At 38.5% G+C, this 19,958-nt stretch overlaps 1 protein-coding gene across 2 annotated transcripts in view; it reads left to right on the top strand.

The window, feature by feature from the left end:
- LOC137537704 (mucin-5AC-like) overlaps positions 1–19,958 on the top strand; it is a 59,400-nt gene that overhangs the window by 15,203 nt on the left and 24,239 nt on the right. For both annotated transcript variants that reach the window (XM_068259640.1, XM_068259641.1), the window contains exons 12-31: positions 1,405–1,515; positions 1,757–1,826; positions 1,917–2,054; positions 2,134–2,298; positions 2,550–2,644; positions 3,150–3,276; positions 3,428–3,683; positions 4,043–4,089; positions 4,760–4,860; positions 4,970–5,121; positions 5,208–5,346; positions 5,686–5,796; positions 5,905–6,084; positions 6,311–6,550; positions 6,927–7,083; positions 7,198–7,326; positions 7,702–7,846; positions 9,699–9,742; positions 10,863–11,063; positions 13,422–19,883. In XM_068259640.1, the coding sequence (XP_068115741.1) occupies positions 1,405–1,515; positions 1,757–1,826; positions 1,917–2,054; positions 2,134–2,298; positions 2,550–2,644; positions 3,150–3,276; positions 3,428–3,683; positions 4,043–4,089; positions 4,760–4,860; positions 4,970–5,121; positions 5,208–5,346; positions 5,686–5,796; positions 5,905–6,084; positions 6,311–6,550; positions 6,927–7,083; positions 7,198–7,326; positions 7,702–7,846; positions 9,699–9,742; positions 10,863–11,063; positions 13,422–19,883 (9,070 nt within the window). The remainder of the gene's footprint in view (positions 1–1,404; positions 1,516–1,756; positions 1,827–1,916; positions 2,055–2,133; positions 2,299–2,549; positions 2,645–3,149; positions 3,277–3,427; positions 3,684–4,042; positions 4,090–4,759; positions 4,861–4,969; positions 5,122–5,207; positions 5,347–5,685; positions 5,797–5,904; positions 6,085–6,310; positions 6,551–6,926; positions 7,084–7,197; positions 7,327–7,701; positions 7,847–9,698; positions 9,743–10,862; positions 11,064–13,421; positions 19,884–19,958) is intronic.

Here is a 19,958-nt window from a genome sequence, read left to right as displayed (position 1 = left end):
AATCAGCCTTTACAGTAAACAATAATAATGTAAAAAATACACTCAAATTCCTTTACCTCCAGGTCTTAAGATTTTCGTTATAATTTCATAACTAGTGCATTAAGAGGACATGTGGAAATTATTTTATTACAGACAAAGATAGTGAACGAGCTCGAAGGGGATGTGTCCCTTCACATTACTATAAAAACAGTTTTGCTCACATCTTTTTCCAAATACACCCAGGTCTAGAAGTAAGGGAAATCTCGTGATTTTTTACTCCAATAGCAATATCACTGTAGCAGTAAAACCAACAGTACCGTTTACAATGACACAAAGAATGAGCAAAAAGCACTTGAAAGTGTACTGAAAAAGGGTGCTACAGTAATTTGGGTGTCAAGGATAATGGAATATTGGTTAATTACATATATTATAATTCTAATAGTTCAATATTGGTCATTTTACCAATATTTTACTGTTATCTAGTCTATTCTAACTCGAACCTTCCCTCTACAGTGCCTAACCCTAACCAACCCTCTGTGCCCTAATCTCTACTGATAAAAGCACCGCGTCTGCTGCTGAAAACTCCCTCCACTGATATTCGGGCCAACTAATTAGATTAACTATTACGCACAATAGGCGCCAAAATAACCCCCTGGGCTCCAGCATAGCCACAATTAACATTGTGGTCTTTTTGGCGAACATTTTACTGGAGCACCACCATGCCCAAATTACCTGTTACACCTGGAAGTATTTACTGCTATAGTAAAGCATTATGTCATAATTCCAACAGTAGTTATGTATTGGGAGAGTACACAATGAGTTACAGATCACTGTAGGTGCACCACAGACACGTCCTCATGAACTACCGGTAATCAAATAGTCAGGGATGTAGTGAAAACACAGGAAACCAAAAAATTGCAAAAAGTACTTTTTCTTTTAATATTCCAAAAAAGTGCAGAATTTTGTATACAAAGACTTCAATCACGTAGTAAAGTGCATATAACTGATAGAAAAGGGCTATTGAATAATTCCAACAGGACCTGAATACCAATGACAAGATATAAGAGATATAAAAGATAAAAGAATATCATGCTCTCTTTGACTAAAAGGGTTGACCCATGTTCTGCCTTCAGAGTGAGATAGAATTGCATTTCCAAATTAATACACAAATAATGAACAACTTAAAATGTTGCAATGCTCTTCTGTTCTTGCATAAAGATGCAAAGACGCACGAGCAATGTGTTTTATCACCTCATTATAAACAGTATGCCAGCATTTATTTTGAGTGTTCATTTTATTGCTCTTTTACAAATAAGCCACTAGATTTACGCCTTTATGCCTCTTTAACTCATATCGTACTTTATCATTTTTTAGTATGTAAACATAGAACACAGTGGAAATTGTTTTATTTGTTTCCTCCCATAGGCATGTGATGGGGATTCTTTCACCGTGCTGACAGAGCTGCGCAAATGCGGTTTAACAGAAAGTGAAACTTGCCTTAAGAGTAGCACAGTAATCCTCAATGGTGGAGAAACTGTAAGTGCCAATTAGTATTAAACAAAATATCAATGTGTCCAATTATTTCAAACTATGAGAAAGTTGTCTGAGAAGCTGAGAATTATTATTGTGGAGGAAGCCAGCATTTGCTTTTTTATATCGCCATAGATACGCCATCGAATTATTAAGTCATTTATTGAGCCGGTGTCTGTTGTTATGCTACTGCATGTGCTGGGCTGTTATTACCTTTTGTTCATTTTGCTTTGTCTTGTTTGAACAGATCATTGTGATCAAGCCATGTGGCAGCGTTTTTGTGAACAGCATCTACACTCAGTTGCCTATGTCAGCAGGTATGCATAGCATAGTCATAATCTTATGAGCTTGAAGCTGTCTCGTGTGAGCAGTTACAGCTTAGTGATTTGCAATATTTTATATTCCAGCTAATGTCACCATCTTCAGACCATCCTCTTTCTACATCATTGTTCATACCAATCTGGGAGTACAAATTGTGGCTCAACTGACTCCATTCATGCAGGTCTACGTTGTCTTGGACCCATCTTACAAAAGTCTGACATGCGGTAAGCCAGGCACCGTCCCTCCTTTTTTTTAGGTGTTAATGCTATTAGCAGATCCATTTTAACTTGTGAGTCATTTTAGGTCTCTGCGGAAACTTCAATGACAAACAGTCAGATGACTTCAAAACCATCAGTGGTGTTATAGAAGGGACTGCAGCCTCCTTTGCTAACACTTGGAAGACCCAGGGAGACTGTTCCAATGTTAAGAATGTTTATGAAGATCCTTGCTCCCTCAGTGTAGAAAATGGTAAGATCTGCATGAAGATTTCCTCATAGTTGTTGCACTTGTGGAGAACATATTTCTATGTGTATTATAATACAAACAGAGGTTGCATACTAAAAAATATATAATCTGTCACAAAATTGTCACACAATGTGCAAGCTTTTTTTAAAGTATCCTTTCAAAAAGAAATATATCGGTTGATTGTTTAGCAGCAAAGTGCATTAATTTTTCCACAAAACACACAAATATATAATATTTTTTATTATTAATTACAGAAAAGTATGCTGAACACTGGTGTGGTTTCATTACTGATCCAACTGGACCATTTGCAGCTTGCCATGCTACAGTTAACCCTGATGTTTACAAACAAGTAAGAAAGGAAAACAACTTATAAACATGTTCAGTTCATGGTGTTTTTAAAAGGCACTGTAGTGACTTGTAGTAGAATGCAGTAAATGATTTAGGATAACAACCTTTATGGTATTTTTCCTGGTTTCATTATTAGAAACACTTTTTATATCTATATTTTTCTGTATATTGGTATGTAGGCCTGCCCTCCAAGCGATGTTTAGCCTAGGCTGTTTAGCTCCCAGAGAAACCTTTTTGCCTTCAGAACTTTAGTAAAAAAAACATTCCAAGACTTAAGATGTAAATATGTCCCAAGACTGTAATGACTGAAACCAGAGCCAGATTTCACATCAGTACATTGTCCAAGGTTGCCAGTAATTGGATAAAACCATATACAGTTTGCTAAGTTTTGTCCCTTTGGAGATCTGTTGTTTTGATCTTTCTTACCAGAATCTGGATACTTATCCAGTATGCAGTACTGTTTTCATCTAAATTTTATTGATTTTTTTTATCATTTTTTTTATCAGAACTGCATGTTTGACACCTGTAATTGTGAGAAAACTGAGGACTGCATGTGCGCCTCCCTGTCCTCTTATGTTCATGCTTGTGCTACAAAAGGAATTGTACTAACTGGATGGAGAAACACTGCTTGCTGTGAGTGCACCACATCTTTTTAATTGTTTAAGTTAATTTGTGTTAAGTTTCAGTTATAACGTTTTTGAACATTTCCTACATGGCGTGTTTAATACAGATTCTTGGCTGTACATTTAGTTTGAATTTATATTTTCATGAATTTTCTATACAGCTAAGTACATGAACACTTGCCCCAAAACACTTCAGTACACCGACTCTGTTGAAACCTGCCAGCCAACCTGCCGATCCCTCAGTGAGCCTGATGTCACCTGCAGCATCAAGTTTGTCCCTGTAGATGGCTGCACCTGTGCCAAAGACTTCTACATGGATGACAGTGGAAAATGTGTGCCTGAAGCAGCATGCCCATGTTATTACAAAGGATCAGCCGTGCCCTCTGGAGAAGTAGTTCACGATAGCGGCGTTATGTGGTAAGTGTGGATCTTTTGCGTTCTTTATTGCACAAAGTAGAAAACAATGGATAGATTTGACAAATTGAAGCAAAGCTGTTATAAGCATGTGTAATACTAGTAAATATATCACAAAAGTATTTTAACTAATAGAACTTACCAGCAAATTCAAATATCATCGGTAAGCTCTGCACTTCACCTTAGCAACTACATACAACTTTCCATGAAGCACATTCATTACCTGTAATCTGTGCACACTGAACCAGAGAACGAGAAATAAAAATAGACAGGTTAAGAAGTAAAGATACCAAGCATATCATTTGACCATACCTGGTTAGATTAGTTTTTAAACACTTGTTTTACTCTTCTTCCATCTACAGCACTTGCACTCAGGGCAAACTGACCTGTATTGGATCAATTGTACCAGGTAATATATATTTCTCTTTCCATAACTATATATATATATATATATATATATATATATATGTATATAATGGAATAAACATGCTACAATATATCCTACACTTATGTCTGAGGCTCTCTTCTTGGATATTTAAATCATGTTACAGCATGACACGCCTCTTCTCTCACCAACCACAATCTCCTTTCATGACATTTATGGTTGAGCTTCTTCCATCAAGCCTTTTCTATAAGAGCATCATTTGTTTACTTCTGCATTCCTTTTGCAACTGTTAGCTTAGTTCCCATCTATAAATGCTTAAACAGTCCCTTAAAATCCACCTTTTGAATATTGGCAGTGCATCTGTTTTTCTACTCTAGACATTAATAACCAAGTGACCAATGTGCATTATCTCCAGATATCTTTTATTAACTTCTATACTCAATACTTATGCATTACCAAGATTTTACTTTGTTTCAGAAGGGTTTTGGTATTTGCATACTTTTATTGTATTTTGTAAGTTGACATCTGTCCAGTGATTCATATACCATGTTGCATGTAAAAGCAATGCTAATAGCCAATGGTATGAATGTCTGTAAAAACCTCAATCAAACAACTTGTGTGTCCTGTAATATTCCCCATGTTCTTTTATTGGTCTGCAGCATATTATAATGTTGTATTTTCTTTCTCTTACCAGCCTGCAAAGCTCCCATGGTATATTTTGACTGCAAAAATGCCACAGTGGGCACCAAAGGAGCAGAATGCCAAAAGAGCTGTCAGACCTTGGATATGGCTTGTGTAAGTTTACTAGATTTACATTTCCCTATTATGAAAGTGACAAGAGAAACTTTCTGATCTTAATTGGTGTTGAGTTTTCACTTGGTATCTTTGTATTATCTTTTTACAGTATAGTGCAAAATGTGCCTCTGGCTGTGTGTGTCCTGATGGCCTGGTTGCAGATGGAAATGGTGGTTGTATTAAAGAATCTGACTGTCCATGTATTCATAATGATGCCTCCTATCAACCAGGGGAACAGATTAAAACCAAATGCAACACCTGGTATGAGGAAGTCCTGGGCAGACATTAAATACATCCAATATTAAAAACTGCACACATGTGAAGGTCCTTTTCTTTTTCTATCACAGTACTTGCAAGAACAGAATGTGGGATTGTACCAACAACCCATGCCTGGGAACCTGTGCTGTCTATGGTGATGGACATTATATTACCTTTGATGGTAAACGCTACAGCTTTAGTGGAGATTGTGAATATACGCTTGCTCAGGTAAGATTATCTATTGGATATTATCATTGTTTTTTACTATTTAGATTAGAACCTATTAGACAGCTCAGTATATCTAGACCAGTCATACATGTGTCTTATAAAGCACTTAAAATGAAGATGTATTCAATAAGTCAGTGTATTTTTACAAAGAATGTCCCTTGATAGTCCAGTATATTTCTCTGAAATCTAACATCTGTGAGCTCCAGAGACATTTTTAGACTACATTTGAGTTCCTCCTAAGATGATCCAACTTGTTGCACTGCTGTGAGATCGTATGCTTGATGATATTTGATTTATTGGTTATTGTAATGACTGTTATCTTCACCTGTTGTCTTTTAGGACCATTGTGGCCAGGCTGCAAACAGCAGCACATTCAGAGTTATCACCGAAAACATCCCATGTGGCACTACTGGAACCACTTGTTCTAAGAGCATTAAAGTTTTCCTCGGGGTAAAAATTGTACCTGCTATACAAACATTTTTTTTTAATAATTTAGCTTTATCATCATATAATATTCAATGTTTTATTTGTATTATTCCAATATCTTTTATTTCACAGAGTTATGAACTTATTCTGACTGAGGAGCACATTAAAGTCCTAGAAAGGGGTATTGGAGGTGTTGTTCCTTACAAGGTCAGACACATGGGTATCTACCTTATTATTGAGGCTGACAATGGACTTATCTTGATGTGGGACAGAAAGACCAGCATCTTCATCAAGCTCAGCCAAGATTTTGAGGTAAATCTAAAAACTCTGCCATGGTATTACAAAACTGGTGTTCATTATTTGATATATATTGTGGGAAATTTAACTTTTTGTAGCTAACTAAAGTCTTTCAAGTCAAATTGCTAAAATATTTCTGGCCAATGCCAGATATTTAAAACATGTTCAAACTAAAATTCATTAAAAGTTGATTGATTTTATCTCATGATGATTCCAGTACTGACATGACCTTAACTTACAGGGTAAAGTCTGTGGTCTCTGTGGAAACTACGATGGAGATGGAAACAACGACTTTACAACTAGGAGTCAGTCTGTGGTTGGAGAGGTCACTGAGTTTGGCAACAGCTGGAAGATTGCTCAGTCATGTCCAGATGCCACTTCTCCTAAAGATTCCTGTACTGCCAACCCATACAGAAAATCATGGGCACAGAAGCAATGTAGTATAATCAACAGCCCAGTCTTCTCTGCCTGCCATTCTCAGGTGTGTATGAGTAATACAAGATGTAACATTCCCTACAGCTAACAAATATTTGTAATGCCTTTTTATTGTCTAACAATATAACAATGTTCTCTACATAATGTACACTCTACAAAAGTCAAATCAGAGGTAACCTGGACCATAATATGACTAAGTGCAAATAGAATGGTGTAGTTTACCAAAGGGAAAAGGCATTTTATATGGTTCAGTATAGTTCAGGTCAGAAATCCGAGACAATCCAAATCCATTACCAATAATATAATGAAATCCTTATCAGTTGCAAAAGATATGTACCATCATTTAGGTGTTTTTGAACCAGCTTAAGTTGGCTAGTTAAATATAATGATATTTAAAAAAAATATATCATATATTTTCCCAGGTTGATCCTTCTAATTACTATGAAGCTTGTGTTACTGACGCTTGTGCCTGTGACTCTGGTGGGGACTGTGAATGTTTCTGTACGGCTGTAGCTGCCTATGCCCAGGCTTGTGGAGAAGCTAACATCTGTGTTTCTTGGAGAACCCCAAGCATCTGTCGTGAGTATCATGGTCCATTATGTTTGCAAATTACTGAAGACCAGTGTAGATGTGTACTGCTGTTCAGAAATATTTTTGATATTTAAATAAAATCAATAAAATGTTTTTCCCCAGCTCTGTTCTGTGATTATTACAACCCTGAAGGAGAGTGTGAGTGGCACTACAAACCCTGTGGAGTTCCTTGCCTGAAGACCTGTAGGAACCCAACTGGGAAATGTGTGCATGAGCTTTCAGGTTTGGAAGGTAAGAGCAACCTGATCAATACATTACTGATACCAAAGCAATCTGTGCTACATTGTATGTTTTTCAGAAAAGCCATATTTGTAGATTTTTGATTTTCAGTTATGCTGGATTGGCTAAACTACTTGTAAAGTATATTGCCTAATGGGTAATAAGTACAAATTTAGCATAGGTTTTGTGTTGCTGTTTTGGGAATGGCAGTTGACAGATGGTCATGGTGTATGCGAGATAAATAAAAAACGAAAAGGACAAATGCATGCACTATAAAGCTAGTATAAATAACATTGCTGACATTGCTGGCATTGCTGTCTAGCTATGGGATGGCTGTTGCTTTGAGGTTTGCTTATTCGGTTGACTTTTATTTTTATTTCCAATTAGGATGTTACCCTAGATGCCCAGAGGCAAAACCCTTCTTTGATGAAGATGAAATGGATTGTGTAGCTCAATGTGGCTGCTATAATGATGAGGGAGACCACATCAAAGTTGGAGAACCTGTACCCACTACTGAGAACTGTAAGACGTGGTAAGTACTGCATGTCAAACAAATGTGATTTGGCTACAGATGTGGAGTACATATTATGACGGTGCCGCTCAGTTCGGCGTGGAGAGAGCCAAATGACGGCTTTCCCCGCTGCCGCTAAACTCTGAGGCGGCGTTAAATTCTATTCCCCCTCCGAGTTGTCGCAACACGGAGGGAGATGTAATTCGGGGTCTGGCAGCTGCCAGAGCCCCGAATTACCGCTACGCATGGCACGCATCATAGCACTGCAGCTCTGATGGCGCCCAGCTTTGGCGCTCGGCTCTCAGAGCTGCGCGCAGAGATGAACTGATCTGTGGATGTCTATTTGATTAAAAAACATATGCCTAATTTGTAATGGGGTATACAAAATAACCCTAAAATCTTCAGCTCACAGCAACTGTTCAGGATTTTTTTTTTATCAACACTCCTATACTTAAAGAGAATCTGTATTGTTAAAATCGCACAAAAGTAAACATACCAGTGCGTTAGGGGACATCTCCTATTACCCTCTGACACAATTTTGCTGATCCCCGCCGCATTAAAAGTGGTTAAAAACAGTTTTAAAAAGTTTGTTTATAAACAAACAAAATGGCCACCAAAACAGGAAGTAGGTTGATGTACAGTATGTCCACACATAGAAAATACATCCATACACAAGCAGGCTGTATACAGCCTTCCTTTTGAATCTCAAGAGATCATTTGTGTGTTTCTTTCCCCCTGTTCTCATGCACTGAAGTTTCAGGCTGCTTGTTTCTTCCTGCAAACAGCTTTGCCCTTGTCTGTAATTCTTCAGTATGTGAAAGCCCAGCCAGCTCAGAGGACGATTTATCCAGCTTGTAAAAGATAAGAGAGAAGAGAGAAGCTGCTCTAATCCTAAATAACACACAGGCAGTGTGCAGAGAGGGGCCTGGAAGGGGGAGTTCATAGCAGAACCACAACACTGAAGAACTTGGCAGCCTTCCAGACACAGGCCGACAAGTCTGACAGGGGAAAGATACATTGATTTATTACAGAGATAGTGATAGTATAAAGTGCTGCAGTAAGGCAGAACACATTAGAATAGCTTTTTGAACTTGTAGGATGATAAAAAACAGGATGCAATTTTTGTTACTGAGTCTCTTTAACCGAGAAAACTTAAATTCTAATTGGTTGCCATAGATTACAGTTCTTCATTTGATTTTGCATAATTTAAAAACAATGGGTAAATATTTTGATCATGTGCATTATATAGTTGAAGAACAGACCTTGCTCTGCAGTGTTTGTAATCTACACTGAAGGCAGTAGGTTCTTTACAGCCTACCATTTGCAGAGCAATGTTTCTAGTCTATGGTATGTATCTTAAAGGGACACTGTAGGGGGGTCGAGGGAAAATGAGTTGAACTTACCCGGGGCTTCTAATGATCCCCCGCAGACATCCTGTGCCCGCGCAGCCACTCACCGATGCTCTTGCCCCGCCTCTGGTTCACTTCTGGAATTTCAAACTTTAAAGTCTGAAAAACAATGCACCTGCATTGCCGTGTCCTCGATCCCGCTGGTGTCACCAGGAGCATACTGCACAGGCCCAGTATGGTCTGTGTCTGCGCAGTACGCTCCTGGTGACATCAGCTGGATCGAGGACATGGCAACGCAGGCACAGTGGTTTTCAGACTTTAAAGTCTGAAATTCCAGAAGTGAACCAGAGGCGGGGCCGGAGCATCAGTGAGTGGCTGCGCAGGCACAGGATGTCTGCGGGGAACCGTTAGAAGCCCTGGGTAAGTTCAACTCATTTTCCCCCGACCCGCCTACAGTATCCCTTTAAGCATTGTGCAGAAAAGATTGCTACGCTTCAGTTAATCTTGGGTTTTTCTTTCCTTAGTGTGTGCACCTTGACTGGCGTGGAATGTAAATACCAGAGAGAAGGTAAATACAAGAAGTTAATTTTGGTTTAGAAAAATGCAATGACTAACCAATCTAACAGAATTAATGTAATATACAGATACAGAAAATATGGAGACCGAGAAAAGGGCAACTAATCAAATTTTGTCATTTTTTTAGAACCATTAAAAATGGTTTACTTTGTTCCAACTTTACCTTCTATAGCTAGGGAAAGCTGAGACTTAATTATAATATGCTTAAGAAGGACACATTTCCAGTCCACATCTGAGACGGAATGGGAAACACTGCTTATTCAGTACTATAGCATGCCATCCAAATTGCATGCCGGTGCTGTTCTAGAGATGTTGTCACATGATCTGCAACAGCCCATGTGAACACTTGAGCTGACTCTGTTGTTAGGGCTGCTACTACACGCCATTGATTAAGCTACACGGGTTGAAAGGGGGCAATGCCCAGGCAGATATGATATAGAGTATGATAAGCTGCTGTGCTGATATAGAAGATGACGGCCAGTTGTGCTAGACATATGTGCAGCAAAAAACAAGTGGTGTAGGGGCTCCTGACAAGGGTTTCAGAAGTGATATGACCAATTTAACATTAGTAAATAAAAAACAAAACAAAAAACCTTCCACTGAGCATCTAGCAAATTATGTGTGTCTGTTAAAAGCATTTGATAGTACAAACAAAAGTACAAAACAAAACAGGTGGCATGTTTAGGAGTCAATGGATTCTATTCACAAAACTTCTCATAAATGTCTTATTTATCACCTAATTGATAAAAAATATCACCTAATTGATAAAAAATAACCTTTCAGCACATTTACAAGCAAAATAGACACTCAACATAAGTTGTTCCTGATTAACTTAATTTCAGTATCACTCTTCTTACCTTAAAATATATTTTTTTGCTCTTTGGAAGCTTAAAAATGTAACATAAATAAGATGAAAACAGAGGAAAACAGGTGAAAAAGCTTTGTGAATGATGCCCATTGTGTAGTATAATGACAGACAAAAATGATCCGGTGATAGGAAGTGTAGGAATTTAAACTAAACTGATTGTCACATTTGTTGGTTTTATGTATATATGTGCAGTCCATTTAATTCACTTTCTATTATTTACTCTCTTTTTTTTTTAACTCAACAGCATGTCACTGTGAATATCAAGGCAAAATGTATCATTACGATGATGTGATTTATGATACAACGGATGGTATTGGAGGCTGCATCACTGCTATCTGCAAAGAGAATGGAACAATTTACAGGGATATTGTCAACTGTACAACACCTGCAACTACTCCAACTACTCCATTTACTTTTACAACAATACAACCCACTACTACTAAAGGTATGAAGCCAATTAGATATCATATATACATCACAGATTACTCTTATTCATTAAAGGACATTTTCAACCTTACAGTATATATCTGGGCCATTTAACCAACCTGATCCCCTGTAAATCACTAATTGGGAAGTACATATAAATACAACCTATCTTGTACTGATCTGATTTCAGTGAAGTGAAAGAAGTAACTGTAGACTATTGAATTTCCATTTTGCTGCTGTCAGTGTATGTTGTTTAAAGATGACCTGCATTCTTATTTTGTTTAATTTTTTTTGTCTAACGTCCTATATTGTTTACCATTAAAGGTACCCATACATTATTACATTTTTATCAGGCTAGAAATTTCATAAAACCTATGAAAATCTGAAGCCACTTTATTAGTTATTTTTTTAGTGATTTTATATAAATTAAGCATAAACAAGAAGGGGGAGGGGAGGAGAGGTGGGTTGCCGATGGCAATGCCATATCAGCTGATATTGAATCGGATTTCTACTAACATTGTATAGACTATCTAGTGGTAAAGGATAAGTTAGTCATGGGCATGAGCGAGTATGTGTGTGTGTGTGTGTGTGTGTGTGTGTGTGTATATATATATATATATATATATATATATATATATATATATATACACACAACGTATATTCCAGCGTATAAGACGATCCCCCAACTTTTCCAGTTAAAATATAGAGTTTGGGATATACTCGCCGTATAAGACTACCCCTCTTCCAACGCACACCAAATGAAAAAAAAAAATCATATACTGCTGCTATGTATGAACAGATACTGGTGCTGTACTGTACGTGGCACCCAGTATATAACAGTATACAGGCGATTGACTGGTTGGATTGGTCAACTCTCCCTCTCCCTAAGTGGATTTTCAGCTCTCCCTGTCTCCCTGTTTATCAGAGCGATATGGGAGAATAGATTGTGATGTGTCCATAACACACACCTCTTTCACCCTTCTGACCCACCCTTGTATCCTATTTCCCTCCTTCTCTGCCTCTCAGATCTCGCACATGTTCGCCTGCGCCACTTCACTACAGTCCTCAGCAGCGAGATCTGAGAGGCGGTAACAGGATAGGGCGTATCACCCGGCATCAATGACACCCGGCATATAAGACGACCCCTGACTTTTCAGATGATTTTCAAGGGTTTAAAAGTAGTCTTATATGCCAGAATATACAGTGTGTGTGTATATATATATATATATATATATATATATATATATATATATATATATATGTATATATATATATATATCTGACTCAAATAATAAGTCAAGGGTAGATAAATACAGGAAGAGTTAGGAAACTTTAATTGTTATCTATGTAAAGCGCCACTCTGAGCTCTCTGCTTTGGTCACTGTTTTCTGGAGCACTTATATATCAAAGAAACAAAGACAGATTTAGATTTTTAATGCAGGGAAGTTGAAAGCGCCATTAGCTCTGCTTGTAGCCGCAAATTTGACAGAATTATGCAATGTAGCTACATATCTAAAACTTTAAATATGAGACTATTTTCTTTGCTACTAATGTTTACGTCATACTTTTTTTTCACTTCAGTGTCACTTTAAGTGTTGATGCCCATGATGGTATTTCCCTTCTTATAGTGTGTTATTTATAATGTCACCATGCGTGTTTACCCCCCATAAAGTGCCCTGTTTTTATTGCCTTAGAATACAATGTTCCCATTGTTATGCCTTTCAACAAAGCATGTATATGGAGCATGCCAGTGTTGACTGTAGCATAGGGATGAGCTTCTAAGTGCTCAATCTTTGTATGAAAAATACATTTTACACCTGCGGGCCATGAAAGGGAGGGGTAAACCATTGTCACCACCTCTGGCCAATGCATTTCACAGCACTCGAATGGTTCCTACTGCCAGGTTTTAAGGAGGAAATATCTGAGAAATGGACCTGAGGTGGAATGCAAAGGACGGTGGTGTGTCAACAAGGGTGTGTTAACTCCCCTTCCATGCAGGGTGTAAAATGTTTATTTCATACAAAACTAGGAAACGTATCCCTATTGTAGAGTTACCATCTCTCCAGGCCCTAAGACTCCTATTCACTGATCCACTGTCAGTTCCATGTTATTCTCCAAGGTTCACCACCACTTAAGTAGTGGATAAAGGAATCTCAATGGCTGGAAGTAGTGGATGCTCTTTACACATGCTCTGCAGAAAGTAGGGGGAAGGGCACTACATGTATGACCCAAGTATATATATTGATATTTTATTTTTAATGTCATTGTGAGAGACTGAGTTCTATGTGCATTTTTGCCATCCAGAGTTCACTATGAATATACTTCACCTATTTCTTAGTTAATACAATTAATATTTTTTTCATTTTTTTTTACTCAGGAATAACAACACCTGTAATTACCACAGTCTGTGTTAAAGAGGTGTGCGGGTGGTCTGAGTGGTTTGATGCAAGCTACCCTGAACCAGGAATGGAAAACGGAGATTTTGACACATATGAAAATATAAAAGCTAAAGGATTTTCTGTCTGTAAGCATCCTCAAGACATTGAATGCAGAGCTGAGAGGTTCCCTGACACAGCACTTTCAGAGCTGGAGCAGAATGTGCAGTGCAATAAATCATTTGGACTGATATGCTACAACAAAGATCAGTTGCCTCCTATTTGTTATAACTATCAGATCAGAGTGGAATGCTGCAGCTTTGTACCATGTAGTGCAACAACAGCCCCAACTACTACACCGAAAACAACACAACCAGTGACATCAAAAGAGACAACACATTTAAGAACAACACCTTCTACAACACCAGAGATTTCCACACCTTTCACAACAATAGCACCTTCAACTCCTACTACTTCCCCTTCAACCACCACTGGTAGCACACCTTGCCAACCCAAGTGTAGGTGGACACCATGGATTAGTGTCCATATTCCAAGTATAGGTAAAGATGAAGGTGATTTTGAGACCTATGAAAACATCCGAGCAGCAGGACATAAAATCTGTGCAAAGCCCGATGGTATTCAGTGTAGAGCAGAGAAATTCCCTGAAAAGCCCATTGGTAAGATTGGGCAGGTTGTTCAGTGTAATGTAACAATTGGTCTTGTTTGCCATAATGAAGAGCAAGAAGGAGACTTTAAAGTGTGCCTGGACTACCAAATTAAAGTTCTTTGCTGTAATGACTACAGTCACTGTGAAAGCCCGACAACCCCAGCAGTACTTACGACAATCTCTTCAGAATCAACTACAATTCCTACAACTACTGAAAAAACGTCTGTTTCTACAACTGAACCAACTACAGCTAGTACTCCCGTAGTTACCCTAACAACTGAAACTACTACTCCTGAAACCACAACTCCAAAACAAACAACAAAGGTACCAATTACTACACCTGAAACCACAACCATTTCAACTACAGTTACCTCTACACCAGAAACAACTACAGAAACCACACCTGAAGTAATAACTCTGACATTTACCACATCAAAGGCTTCAACACAACAACAGATTAAAACTACAGGAACTCCAGCAACCACTACAACGCACACAACCAAAGAAATTGAAACTACTCCAAAACCAACAACAACTGAATCTACAACCAAAACAGTTATAATCACAACCCCAGAGATAACTACAACACAGACTGAAACAACCACAAAAGAGATTATAACTACACCAAAACTAAAAACAAAATCTACAACCACACCAATAGTTACAACTTCAGAGTCCACAACACCCAAACCTCACCCAACCACAATAGAAACCACAACTGAAACAACACCTCCCCATCCTACAACTTCAGAAACTCCAGCACCCACTACAACTCACACAACCAAAGAAATTGAGACTACTCCAAAGCCAACAACAACTGAATCTACAACCAAAACAGTTATAATCACAACCCCAGAGATAACTACAACACAGACTGAAACAACCACAAAAGAGATTATAACTACTCCAAAACCAACAACAAAATCTACAACCACCCCAATAGTTACAACTTCAGAGTCCACAACACCCAAACCTCACCCAACCACAACTGAAACAACAGAACTTTTAACAACTACCTCTTCAGGAACCACAGGATGTTTACCAAAATGTACATGGACAACATGGATTGACGTAGATGTTCCATCTTCTGGATTAGACGGAGGAGACAGAGAGACCTTTGAGAACATAATTAGTAAAGGCAAGCATATCTGCAAAAATCCACAAAACATTGAGTGCAGGGCCGAAGATTTCCCTGGTATCAGCATTGATAATATTGGGCAAATTGTTAAATGTGATGTCACCGTTGGCTTAGTATGTAACAACAGAGAACAGCTTGGAAAAGTTAAACAATGCTACAATTACCAGGTAAAGGTTTTATGTTGTGATGATTACAGTCATTGTAGCACCACTCCTTCAGTAAGATCTACATCAGCTCCCCATCCTACAACTTCAGAAACTCCAGCACCCACTACGACTCACACAACCAAAGAAATTGAAACGACTCCAAAACCAACAACAACTGAGTCTACAACCAAAACAGTTATAATCACAACCTCAGAACCAACTACAACACAGACTGAAACAACCACAAAAGAGATTATAACTACTCCAAAACCAACAACAAAATCTACAACCACCCCCATAGTTACAACTTCAGAGTCCACAACACCCAAACCTCACCCAACCACAACAGAGACCACAACTGAAACAACAGCTCCCCATCCTACAACTTCAGAAACTCCAGCACCCACTACAACTCACACAACCAAAGAAATTGAAACGACTCCAAAACCAACAACAGCTGAATCTACAACCAAAACCGTTATAATCACAACCCCAGAGATAACTACAACACAGACTGAAACAACCACAAAAGAGATTATAACTACTCCAAAACCAACAACAAAATCTACAACCACCCCGATAGTTACAACCTCAGAGTCCACAACACCCAAACCTCACCCAACCACAACTGAAACCATAACTGAAACAACAGAAATTTTAACAACTACCTCTTCAGGAACCACAGGATGTTTACCAAAATGTACATGGACAACATGGATTGACGTAGATGTTCCATCTTCTGGATTAGACGGAGGAGACAGAGAGACCTTTGAGAACATAATTAGTAAAGGCAAGCATATCTGCAAAAATCCACAAAACATTGAGTGCAGGGCCGAAGATTTCCCTGGTATCAGCATTGATAATATCGGGCAAATTGTTAAATGTGATGTCACCATTGGCTTAGTATGTAACAACAGAGAACAGCTTGGAAAAGTTAAACAATGCTATAATTACCAGGTAAAGGTTTTATGTTGTGATGATTACAGTCATTGTAGCACCACTCCTTCAGTAAGATCTACATCAGCTCCCCATCCTACAACTTCAGAAACTCCAGCACCCACTACAACTCACACAACCAAAGAAATTGAAACGACTCCAAAACCAACAACAACTGGATCTACAACCAAAACAGTTATAATCACAACCCCAGAGATAACTACAACACAGACTGAAACAACCACAAAAGAGATTATAACTACTCCAAAACCAACAACAAAATCTACAACCACCCCGATAGTTACAACCTCAGAGTCCACTACACCCAAACCTCACCCAACCACAACTGAAACCACAACTGAAACAACAGAAATTTTAACAACTACCTCTTCAGGAACCACAGGATGTTTACCAAAATGTACATGGACAACATGGATTGACGTAGATGTTCCATCTTCTGGATTAGACGGAGGAGACAGAGAGACCTTTGAGAACATAATTAGTAAAGGCAAGCATATCTGCAAAAATCCACAAAACATTGAGTGCAGGGCCGAAGATTTCCCTGGTATCAGCATTGATAATATCGGGCAAATTGTTAAATGTGATGTCACCACTGGCTTAGTATGTAACAACAGAGAACAGCTTGGAAAAGTTAAACAATGCTACAATTACCAGGTAAAGGTTTTATGTTGTGATGATTACAGTCATTGTAGCACCACTCCTTCAGTAAGATCTACATCAGCTCCCCATCCTACAACTTCAGAAACACCAGCACCCACTACAACTCACACAACCAAAGAAATTGAAACGACTCCAAAACCAACAACAACTGAATCTACAACCAAAACAGTTATAATCACAACCCCAGAGATAACTACAACACAGACTGAAACAACCACAAAAGAGATTGTAACTACTCCAAAACCAACAACAAAATCTACAACCACCCCGATAGTTAAAACTTCAGAGTCCACAACACCCAAACCTCACCCAACCACAACTGAAACCACAACTGAAACAACAGAAATTTTAACAACTACCTCTTCAGGAACCACAGGATGTTTACCAAAATGTACATGGACAACATGGATTGACGTAGATGTTCCATCTTCTGGATTAGACGGAGGAGACAGAGAGACCTTTGAGAACATAATTAGTAAAGGCAAGCATATCTGCAAAAATCCACAAAACATTGAGTGCAGGGCCGAAGATTTCCCTGGTATCAGCATTGATAATATCGGGCAAATTGTTAAATGTGATGTCACCATTGGCTTAGTATGTAACAACAGAGAACAGCTTGGAAAAGTTAAACAATGCTACAATTACCAGGTAAAGGTTTTATGTTGTGATGATTACAGTCATTGTAGCACCACTCCTTCAGTAAGATCTACATCAGCTCCCCATCCTACAACTTCAGAAACTCCAGCACCCACTACAACTCACACAACCAAAGAAATTGAAACGACTCCAAAACCAACAACTGGATCTACAACCAAAACAGTTATAATCACAACCCCAGAGATAACTACAACACAGACTGAAACAACCCCAAAAGAGATTATAACTACTCCAAAACCAACAACAAAATCTACAACCACCCCGATAGTTACAACCTCAGAGTCCACTACACCCAAACCTCACCCAACCACAACTGAAACCACAACTGAAACAACAGAAATTTTAACAACTACCTCTTCAGGAACCACAGGATGTTTACCAAAATGTACATGGACAACATGGATTGACGTAGATGTTCCATCTTCTGGATTAGACGGAGGAGACAGAGAGACCTTTGAGAACATAATTAGTAAAGGCAAGCATATCTGCAAAAATCCACAAAACATTGAGTGCAGGGCCGAAGATTTCCCTGGTATCAGCATTGATAATATCGGGCAAATTGTTAAATGTGATGTCACCACTGGCTTAGTATGTAACAACAGAGAACAGCTTGGAAAAGTTAAACAATGCTACAATTACCAGGTAAAGGTTTTATGTTGTGATGATTACAGTCATTGTAGCACCACTCCTTCAGTAAGATCTACATCAGCTCCCCATCCTACAACTTCAGAAACTCCAGCACCCACTACAACTCACACAACCAAAGAAATTGAAACAACTCCAAAACCAACAACAACTGAATCTACAACCAAAACAGTTATAATCACAACCCCAGAGATAACTACAATACAGACTGAAACAACCACAAAAGAGATTATAACTACTCCAAAACCAACAACAAAATCTACAACCACCCCAATAGTTACAACTTCAGAGTCCACAACACCCAAACCTCACCCAACCACAAGAGAAACCACAACTGAAACAACAGAACTTTTAACAACTACCTCTTCAGGAACCACAGGATGTTTACCAAAATGTACATGGACAACATGGATTGACGTAGATGTTCCATCTTCTGGATTAGACGGAGGAGACAGAGAGACCTTTGAGAACATAATTAGTAAAGGCAAGCATATCTGCAAAAATCCACAAAACATTGAGTGCAGGGCTGAAGATTTCCCTGGTATCAGCATTGATAATATTGGGCAAATTGTTAAATGTGATGTTACCGTTGGCTTAGTATGTAACAACAGAGAGCAGCTTGGAAAAGTTAAACAATGCTACAATTACCAGTTAAAGGTTTTATGTTGTGATGATTACAGTCATTGTGGTACTACCCCTGTACCACTAACACCTACAACACTTTCAACAACACCACTCATTACTTCTAAAGAAACTTCAGTTACCACCAAAGAAGTAACAACAACTGCTAAACCAACAACAGAATCTACAACTACAGTAGTTATCACAACAAAGCCAACAACTGTAGAAACAACAAAAACAGTAATTACAAGTCCAACTCCTGAAAAGACCACAACAGCACAACCAACAACAACGGAATGCCAGCCTAAATGCACATGGTCACCATGGTTTGATGTGGATCAGCCTTCAGGAAAAGGGGATCATGAGACTTATGAGAATATAATTGCATCAGGAAAAACAATCTGTCATACACCATCAGATATTCAATGCAGAGCTGTAAATTTCCCAAATGTCAATATTGGTCAACTTGGACAAAATGTTGAATGCAATGTTCACTATGGTCTTGTGTGCAGAAATGATGAGCAAGGTAAAGAAACAGAACTTTGTCACAATTATGAGGTAAGAGTCCAGTGTTGTGATGATTACAGTCACTGTGGAACTCCCACAACAACACCAGCTGTGACGACAATTAAATCTACTACAAAAGAAAGAATAACACCAACAATTCAAACATCCACTCAAGAAACCACCACAAAAGAAATCCACACAACAGCTCCTACTACAGCCACATCTGAAGTAACTACCGAACTGGTCACCACAAGAATTCCAACTACTACAGAACCGACTACAGAAGAGATCATTACAACCCTAACAACTGCATCAACAATAGAAACCACAACAACTAAGGCAGTTCCTACCACCACTAAGGAAGTAATTGTCACAACAGCTTCAACTGTAGAAACCACAACAAAGGAGACAGTCAAAACTACTCATCATTGCTTCTGCTTTGTAGACAACAAATACTTTGCACCAGGTATGTCTCTACTTTATCCTATTCTGTATTTTTTTTTTAAGTGTACCTAGCACAGTAATTCAGAGAAAACCAAAT

The sequence above is a fragment of the Hyperolius riggenbachi genome, chromosome 11 (genome assembly GCF_040937935.1).
Source record: "Hyperolius riggenbachi isolate aHypRig1 chromosome 11, aHypRig1.pri, whole genome shotgun sequence".
Lineage (NCBI taxonomy): Eukaryota > Metazoa > Chordata > Amphibia > Anura > Hyperoliidae > Hyperolius > Hyperolius riggenbachi.
This window is presented reverse-complemented; position numbering and strand designations above follow the sequence as displayed.